The 10053-nt window shown below is 32.4% G+C and overlaps 1 protein-coding gene across 6 annotated transcripts in view; it reads right to left on the bottom strand.

Annotated features, from left to right (window-relative positions):
• KIF3A (kinesin family member 3A) overlaps positions 1 to 10053 on the bottom strand; it is a 48148-nt gene that overhangs the window by 11033 nt on the left and 27062 nt on the right. For 4 of the 6 annotated variants that reach the window (XM_017532444.2, XM_037739922.1, XM_017532446.2 and 1 more), the window contains exons 9-15: positions 9391 to 9489; positions 7645 to 7716; positions 5534 to 5542; positions 2550 to 2706; positions 1975 to 2155; positions 1651 to 1761; positions 1172 to 1297 (exon numbers count right to left, since the gene is read on the bottom strand). In XM_017532444.2, the coding sequence (XP_017387933.1) occupies positions 1172 to 1297; positions 1651 to 1761; positions 1975 to 2155; positions 2550 to 2706; positions 5534 to 5542; positions 7645 to 7716; positions 9391 to 9489 (755 nt within the window). The remainder of the gene's footprint in view (positions 1 to 1171; positions 1298 to 1650; positions 1762 to 1974; positions 2156 to 2549; positions 2707 to 5533; positions 5543 to 7644; positions 7717 to 9390; positions 9490 to 10053) is intronic. The other 2 variants (XM_017532447.2, XM_017532448.2) reach the window with 2 other exon arrangements.

Raw genomic sequence — 10053 nt, 5'->3', positions numbered from 1 at the left:
TCTCGGCTCACCGCAACTTCTACCTCCCAGGTTCAAGTGATTCTCCTGCCTCAGCCTCCCGAGTAGCTGGGATTACACATGCCCACCACCAAGCCTAGCTAATTTTTTTGTATTTTTAGTAGAGGGGGGTTTCACCATGTTGGCCAGGCTGGTCTTGAACTGCTGACCTAAGGTGATCCACCCGACTCAGCCTCTCAAAGTGCTAGGATTACAGGCCTGAGCCACTGTGCCTGGCCTCAGACAAATTTCTTAAATCTGTATTGAGATTCAAAACAGATTTTTAAAAAATTGGCCAGGCACGGTGGTTCATGTCTGTAACACAGCACTTTGGGGGGCCAAAAGGGACAGATCACCTGAGCTCAGGAATTTGAGACCAGCCTTACCAATGTGGCTAAACCCTGTCTCTACTAAATAGTCAAAAATTAGCCAGGTATGGTGGTGCATGCCTGTAATCCCAGCTACTCAGGAGGCTGAGGCATGAGAATTGCTTAAACCCAGGAGGCGGAGGTTGCAGTGAGCTGAGATTACACCACTGCATTCCAGCCTGGGCAAAAGAATGAGACTCTGTCCCAAAAACAAAAATCATAATGTTAAAGTTTACCAAAATGTACTGGAAAGACAAATTCTGGATTACAAAAAAATAGAGTCTGAGATTTTAAAATTATACTAATATGAAAAATTCTGGAGATGAATCATAATGAGGGTTGCAAAACAATGTGAATGTACTAAATGCCATTGAACTGCACACTTAAAATCGCTAAAATGGTAAATTTCATGTTACCGATATTTTACCACATACACACACACACAAAGAATCCACAACAATAGCAGGGAGAAAAAGGTAGCATAAAGGTTCCCTTTATTCTACTTGTATGATAATGGGTGCTAAATGAAGGAATGGAACCTAAACCTTGATTCTGATTGCATGTATATGAATCTGAGTTTGTCTAAAAGGCTGAAAAATTCTTATTTAGATCCTTAGCTACTCAGAGATTATGTATTAAGAAAAGTTAACAACTAAAGTGAAATGTGATGGCATTTGTTCAAGAAAATTGTACATTCAATAACTGAAATATTAAGTATTTACCATCAATTAAATTAGAAATTATAATTCCTGTTCCTCAATCCCAGTCAAGTGACTAATATCTGGGTCAGAGAACTTCCTTTTTACCTGATAATCCCGAGGTATAAAGTTATCAATAATAAGCATCTGAAGTCGAAGCTCCCGGCTAAGTTGCCGAATGTTCTCCAGTAGGCCCTCAATTTCCCTCTGATGTTCTTGTTGGAGATCAGCCATCTACCAGAAAATCCATAAGAAGATTATGAACAAACAAGACTTTTAACTACAAAACAGCTCCATCTCACATAGGACACTACTCTAAGAGGCCTTGTGAGAGCTTACCTAGTTCTTTTATAAAAACGATAAACAGTGTGACACTATCAGCACCTATTCTACACTATTTGTTAAGGTTGGAAAGAACAATTTAGCCTAACAGATTAAAATTAAAAATTGCACATAAAGGAGAAATATCTTATTTCTTTTAAATTATAAGTTCAGACTATGATTACTTCTGAATTCTTAATCAAAGAACTCCTTTTTAAAAAATTCAGAACCACATTCATTAGTAGATAATTTCTAAAAGACCCAACCTCTGACTTTGCAGCCATCAGCATAGTCCACACTTTCTTTAATTTCTTGGTCTTCCCCTGTGCTTCCTCTTGCAAACTGGTATATTTTTCTTCAATATCCAAACGTTCTTGCTATGAAAAAAATTAGTAAACTTCAGAATAATTTTATCTGTAAAATCAAATATCTAATTCTTTAACAAATGATATAAATGATTGGTAACTCTTATCCTTCAAAGCAATCCATAAATATGTTTTAAAATTTCAGTACAATGATAGATAGCTTTCCACTAGAAAAGTTAGATCTCTCAGGCAAAATATCAAACTAAAAACAGAAAGTCACATTACCTCTTTTTCCTCAAGTTCTCTGCGAAGTTGCTCTGCTCTTTTCCTCCTTTCTTCCAGTTCCATGTTAGATTCTTCAAGAAGTTTCTCTTGTTCCTCAGCTTTGGCCAACAAATCAACCCCACCAACAATTACCTTCTTTTCCAGGGCAGACAATTTTTCCAGCAAAGACTGATGTTCTTGTCTATTGATTAGAATGAGAATACTTTATATTCACTGACCATCTATTATTCTACTAATATCATTTCCCAAAATTTAACAAAAATTTGGATATACAATTTCAAAATAGAAATATAATTATGTAACATCGCTACCAAATTATACTGCAGTGTAGTATCAATTTCTAATTTAATCTATAACTCATTCTAATTCATGAATATGTTTTCCCATCACATGGAAATAATCAAGACAGATCTAGTTTTTAGAAATACACTATATACAATGGACCCTTTATTGAAAAATAGCTACACTGGAGACAAAAATCAAGCTTTTAATTACTATTCAATTTTCCTATTTATATGTCCTATGAAAAAACAGAAATTTAAATCACGAATTCATCTCAATGCAGTAATACTCACTGGGCTTTAAGAAGATCTTTTTCCCGTTTCTCTAATTCAGCTCTAGCCTTGTTTCTTTCTTCTTCTTCCATGTCAAGCTTTGTTTCAAGTGCTTTTCTCTCCTCGTCAATTTTTGCTTGCATTTCAATCATCTTATCTGGGGAGACTTTCTTTTTACCTATTTGAATCATTTAATTGCAGCAAATCACTAAAATGAGTCAATGGTTCAGACTTACATAAATTACCTTCTTCAATATAGAAATACCTACACTCCTCAATAATACAAAAACAATTATCAATATTATAAGGAAATCAAACCAATAATATCATGCATTTCCATTTATTATGTTCCTAGAACTTTTTAACTCATTGCTAAATTCAAACTGTTGTCCAACTGTGCAATGTTAACTAAGAACAAAAGTGAAAGAAAAGCAAAACAGATGAGCTAAAAAAATAGAAAAGGAAAAATTAACAGGAAAGCCAAATTAAAAAAAAATTTATGTCCCCGGATAACAAATATAGGTTAAAAAAACGCAACATGATTCTTCAGTTACTTTTTCCCAATAACCAAGTTTAAAATTGAGCAACTCCTTAAAATACCCTCCCCAAGTTCACATAAATGCATATAAGTCATATATAGGTATAAAATGCACAGATAAAAATAACAGGCAGAATTTATATCAAGTAGTTTTAATACATTTTTCAGAGTTTTTTCTAAAATTTTTGTTTAATAACATAAGTATTTTATTTCACAGCATACATTTAAAGGAAAAAATTATATACTATGTAATTATGTAACAGTTACACGCATGGTAATTAACCAAGCATTTCACAGTTGCTGAGCTGTCATGATCTATCATCATACACTAAAGAAATAACTAAAATAGCTTGTTATTATGTCAAACTCAGGACCTGAAGGCTCCCTAAGTCAGAGCAAACATGCCAATTGTCAAATATAGGTAGAAATACTACCGAATAATAAAGCTGGAATATGGCTTCCAATTATTTTGCTAATAATGTCTAATAAAGTATTTTATATACATATAATAGGTGCTCAATGAAAGTTTATTAATGAATTTCAAAATTACAAAATCCAAATGAAAGAAAAAAGAGAAAATAAAACTAGCTTATTAAACTTGTTATTAAACTGAATCAAAGACAATTCATTTCTGGTTATACAGTTTCTTAGAAACATGCATTCCTTCAGAAAACTAATAAAACTTTTCATAGAATTGGTCTGAGTCTCTCCTGGAAGCTTCCTGTCATTTTTAACTTCCTTCCCAAAGAACTACAGAAGAAGAGTGTAAATCATAAGAGTTTACAAATTGTTATTATCTCCACCCAAAAGCTAACCCCCTACCACCTAACAAGGAAAAAGAACTGAAAAATAATTATGATGGAGATATATAACTGAGTATATTCTTTCAGGAACCATGAGATGAAGAATCCTTAATAGACTTTAACTCTTTAGAACAAAATTATGTAAAAAACTCAAGGGTTTAAAATACATCATTTCTATAGAACTCTAAGTCCAAAGCAAACCTAAGACATGAGACAAATGAAATAAAAGAGTAAACAAAAGCACTGATCCAAATTCATGCTTTGGTGTGGTGTGATTCATTGCATTCCAAAAGTCAGGAGGTAAACTGATTTTATTGGCTTGTTTGGCACAGTCATCTGTATTGAATCTTTTGAATTAGCTGTTAAAAAATAACTTAAAAAGAATTTAACTCCTATTCTCAAAGTACTTCCCATCAGTTATACTGTCTTAGAAATTTGAAGGAGAAAAGTATCATTTCAAGTATATAGTAAGTATATGCATTTTAAAAAGTTAACTTCCTTTCCACTCAGAATTACAAATATTTAAAGACAAAATGGGAAATATGTTAAGACAAAAATAATAAATGCATGAAGACACTGATGCTAATAGTATAGAGGAAATGATCTAATCAACATACGAACAGTAATATGTACAAGCTTTGAGGGTTCTAATTGTTTTGTTAACAGTTAAAAACAGTTTCAAAACCCATTAAGAGGTAGTAAAATAAAAAGATTTTCTTAATAAAAGATTTTATATGTAGAAATACAAAGACACATAACTGTTGATGAATTAATACATTACATTAGTAATTGAAAACCATTCTGGGATGTTTCCAAACGGATACTTCAGCAGCAAAAGCCTTACCATGCTCTTGTAACACTTTCATGAAGACGATCAAAGATACATAGCCAGGGTTGGTTTCAAAAGCCTAATATTTAGTTAAGATACTACTTTAGCGAGAATCACTCTGACAAATCATTATATTTCTTCCAAAATAGTATTTTAAGCTAAATGTGAATATGTGCTAACTCTCCTAATCAGGCATTTAAAAATGTGACATCACTAACAGTCACTTTTACTGTATTTTTTAAAAGACTTTTTTTTAAAAAAAGTCTTACTAGACAAATCAATCAAACAAAAACGAAATCTTTTTCTAATAATGCATGATAAAATCCGGCACAAAATTTAAGGCAAATAAATATTTTTAAAAGTTAATGCCATAAGAGTATTTAATTAAGCCAGATATAACCAGTAACATTTTTATTGCCCTTCCTCATGTGCTCTAACCAATACTGTGAAGGTGAGCTGGCCAGGGTAAGTTAAAGGGGAAGAACTTTAGGACAGACCTAATTGAATTAATTTCATTTTTATTATATAAGCACCCACAGCATAGGTAACCAGGCATTCAATTCTTGGCTTTTTTTAAAAAAAGGAGAAAAATGTTTGAATGTGAAGTAGTTTTACAGTTGTATTTCCAAAATTTGGACTAAGGGGTCTTTAAGAATTTAGAAAAAAAAAATAAGTTTTTTTTAAAAACTGAAGTTGAAAGATTTTTAAAAATACAAAAGATAGATACTTACCTGGTAAAAAAAATTATTAATTTTTTAAAATTTAATATATTTAAATGAAGTTATTTATAGGATAAATAGTTATACCATGTGGAGTGCAAATCAATCACACCAACCTGTTTGATCTTGCAATAAGAAGTAGTAAGCAAATCGCAGACAGGAAGCATATGCACAGAGATGAGGAGGAAAAAAGGAAAACATTATTTCTTTGGTAAAACAAAGAAAAATATATAATAGCATTCATTTAAGTGTAGAAGTGAATCAAATCATTATCAAAACTGAAATAGAGCCCATTTAAAAAGAAAGCATATTTAACACAATGAGAAATGTAATTTAAGCAAGAAAAATAAAATTAACTTAGTCTTAGATTATAACTCAAGTCAATCTCAGGAGCTCACACTGATTCCCCAAGTCCTGCAAAGGTCACAGTTCAACATCATGTAGTTATGCTAACAGTAGACATGAAATTAGGAACCTGCTAAGACCTGGGAAGTAATCTAAAAGGGCAGAACAGAAAATTAAGACAATTTTAACAACTAGTAAGTTTAAAGTGACAAAATTCACACTGTCCCTAGCAAAAACATCCCAATTCAATATTTCTTTTAGTATATGGATCTATTATAGGCATGCCTCACTTTAAGAAAATCTAACACAAAAACCTGAACCAAACAGACAAATTATAGTAATTTCCACTGCTTATTTGATTAACAGGAAAGTCTAATGAAGAATTTTTAAAGACAGCAAGTTCTTTCAATATATCTGATTTCCCAACTGGATTTATGGGCTTTTTTTTCTCTTTTCAGAAAAAAAGAATTATTACATAAAATGAAGTACACCTGTATAATAACAAACTTACATTCCTTCTATTAGCAGATGGTTAAGGGTAATTATAACAATGATTCTATGTAAGTCAGTGCCAATTGATGATTCAAGCAAGAAACACCTTTAAAAAAGGCTATTCAGATTTTTAAAAGGGAGGGTACATACAAGTTACACACAGCTAACCACATGCTGGGACAACCACCTCCCTCTCCACTGCACCAACACACCCTCATTACAACAAAAAACATTATGTACTAGGTATGCTAACAGGAATTAAAACTTCTTGAACTGAACAAAGTACAACTCATTTCATAACATACTTTCATATAACTATTCTTTAAGTTTTAAAACAGAAAATTAAATTGCAATGCCTCCCACTCAAATATTTTCTCGTATTTCACACTTTATTATACAAAGTAATATCTCTATGTGGTTTCTAATGCAATTTCAAGCATTTTACAAATTATCCCTCGAAATGAATTGTTTTGGTAACTTGCCTAGAAATTGTCAATAAAGAAAAAGATTTCTAATATTCTTGGAATTATTCTAGAAAGCTAAAAGCGTAAGAACAATAAGCAATTATCTTTGTCATTAGTTTTGGAACGGTAAGTATATAGATAATGCTTTAAAAGACAGTAAGCTGCAGGCTGGTACAAGAAAACAACACTACTCCCCTTTCTTCTGAAAACAAAATGGATAACACTTTTCAATTTGATTAAATTAGGTTTTAACAAAAGTGTTTAAGTTTGAAATAAGTCTAGATGGATCCTGCATAATCTTCTCATGATCCTGCATTCTCTAATCATACCTTAGAAAATTTCTTACTATCAGGTAATTTAGAAATATGGGTAAATGTCCATTTGAAATAAAACAGTATTCAATTCATCTTTACTTGCTTCAAGCTTCACGTTTTTCTTTATTTTGGAGCCTTTAAGCTACCACTAAGATTAGGACACCAAAGTGTAAAATATTTATAACTGTACGACATGTTATAATGGGCATTGGTGTACTTCCAAATATAATTTGTACTTTTAGAAATTTAAGATCTAATGTCACGTGTCCCTTGTACTGAGCAGAATTAGAAATGTATCATGAAACCTAAAAAAGAACCATAAGAATTATTCTTTTATACAGCTTACTAGCTCTCTTTACATTATCTCAATTGCAAAAGCATGAATCTCTCTTCCATTGTCTCAAACATAAGCTAAAGCGTATGTTTTAACAATTATGATTAACTGGAAGCAATGAAAGGGGGTGAAGGAATCATCACATGCTTTGTTCTACTGAGGAATCCAACATGTATTCTGTAGGTAATGACAGGGAGCGGTGCAGCATTGCTCAAATGAAGCCCATGTGTTATGGAAAAGCCAAAGCTCTGTTAGAGAACGTAAGAGCTACCACTCACTAGGCAAGAACTTATCCAGAGGTTTCTCTATGACAGAACATGTGGAGTCTGAACTACTGCTGCTGCTACTGCCTGGAAAACAAAGAAATGAGCCCAACGGGAACCAAAGAAAGAGGGAACAAGAAAATGAACACATACACAGAGAAAAATTCAGTTCCAGAGAAAAAAATTTAAAGGACAATCAAGCTTTGTATTAAAGACCAAAATTTACTTTCCTTAAAAACAAGCCTTGGTAGTTTATTCAATATTCTCTACTTTATAAAGCCATAGAGAGGAATTAGAAAGTATACTGCTTTAAGCAACTACTGAGGGCAAATCCTACTAGTCACCTAAAGCCTAATCATTTAGAGGTTTGAAATGATAAGAATAAAAAATAAATAAGTCGTTTGGTGACATTTTAGTCTATTAAAACTATTTAGGTTGATAAGTTAAAGGAATGGAGTTTTAAAACTTAAATCCATACACAATAAATATTATAGGAATGATAAATTACCCTTCATTATAAACAGGTTACTCTGTCTCCACTTTTGGTCTCTTTCCCCCAAAATATCAAACTATCAAATGTGTTTAAGGTTTGACAGCAAAACTTTCATTCAAAAGGCTCACTGAAAATTTTTAAATTTCTAAGCCTAGAAGAAAGATATATTACCATTAAATATTTCAACATATTAAACAGTGGTATTTTTCTATTTAAAATTTTATTTTTTTAACAAATCTGTTACCTGCTTTAGCTTTGAAAAGAATAATCTACTCTGTGAAAAACTAGGTGTGAGCAAAAAAAAAATTTCTCTAAATCTTCTGCAAAAGGACAGACAAGTGTTTGAGACTTTGTAGGCCACGTGGCTTCATGTGAAAGCAGCCATATATGTAAACAAATGAGCATGGCTGTTTTAATAAAATTTTATTTACAAAAACAGGTGGTGAGCTGGATTTAGCCAGCAAACATTTTGACAATTCTTGCTCTAAATCATTATTTTCCTGTCTTTTGAAGTTACAAAATCTTTATAGTTTTTAAATTTGGGACTCCTAATCAGGCAGTGATGGGTTTATTTTCAGCACGATCATTTTAATAAGACAAGCAAAATATGCAACAGCTTGAAAACAATGACCACATTAATGGAAGAGAGTTCTGAAATAAATATTTATGGTAAAAAGGTTTGAAATGTAGGCCATTATAATATGTCCATTTTATTTGCATATTATCTGAATTCTAATCACAACAGTCTTAATTCACACTTGGCAACAAATGCCCCACAACAGGGTGAGAATGAGAATACATTTTATAAAGAAAAAGAATTAAATTTAAAAATGGAATTCCTCATACAAATTTACTATTTAAAAATTAGTGACTTTTAAGGACTAATCCTGTTTGTGGAAAAACTCCACACTATCCTAATTTCCTTAAAAAACTTAGATTCCTGACACAGATGTAAGGCCCTACGTAAAATTAAAACCCACATGAAATTTTAAAATGGCATACCCACTATTATAGTCTTACAATTCTAAATTCTAAAAAAACAGAACATGTATTCAAAGTCAGCTATAAACAGATCAATACAGGAGAAAAAATGCAAAGTTAACCAGGTAAATGGCATACATCTTCTGTTCTAATTGTTATAACAACGAGATAATTGCTATCTAATATATTAAACAAATAGATATCGGCAAAATAAAAGTCATGCACTCTACCACCTTGTGAAACCACCTAGTTGATTTCTGCAAATCAGAATACTAAACAGAACTTACCCCTTCTTTTTTTCCTTTTCTCTCCATCTTCTCCAACCTCACCCTCTTCATCATCATCTTCCTCTGACCCACTGATATCAGAGCCTGATATTTCTTCTCCTTGGACAGAAATTTAATACAATGTTTTTTTATCCAGTACCAAGTCATTGGCTATTTAGGAAATACCTACAACAACTTTCTTCCTTAGGTTTTTGTTACTGCAAACAACAATTTAAATACTATTTAAATTCTCCTAGAGAGTATATCAGATAGGCTAATCTCAGACATAAAGATGTACAAAAAGACTTTATTTTAAAGTCTCTAAAGAGAACTTAAATTTTGACCCACTTAAAACTTCAAATCATTCTGGCTGGCCAAGGTGGTGCATGCCTGTAATCCCAGCACTTTGGGAGGCTGAGGCAGGCAGATCACTTGAGGTCAGGAGTTAGAGATGACCAGCCTGGCCAACATGAGGAAACCCCATCTCTACTAAAAATACAAAAATTAGCTGGGTGTGGTGGTACAAACTTGTAATTCTAGCTACTCGGGAGGCTGAGGCAGGAGAATCCCTTGAACCCAGGAGGCAGAGGTTGCAGTGAGCCGAGATTGCACCACTGCTCTCCAGCCTTGGCAATACAGCAAGACTCTGTCTCCAAAAAATGTATAGATAGATAGATATTATCC

The sequence above is a fragment of the Cebus imitator genome, unplaced genomic scaffold (assembly GCF_001604975.1).
Source record: "Cebus imitator isolate Cc_AM_T3 unplaced genomic scaffold, Cebus_imitator-1.0 Scaffold76, whole genome shotgun sequence".
Classification (NCBI taxonomy): domain Eukaryota; kingdom Metazoa; phylum Chordata; class Mammalia; order Primates; family Cebidae; genus Cebus; species Cebus imitator.
The sequence above is the reverse complement of the archived record's forward strand: the minus strand, read 5'-3'. Positions and strand labels throughout refer to the sequence as shown.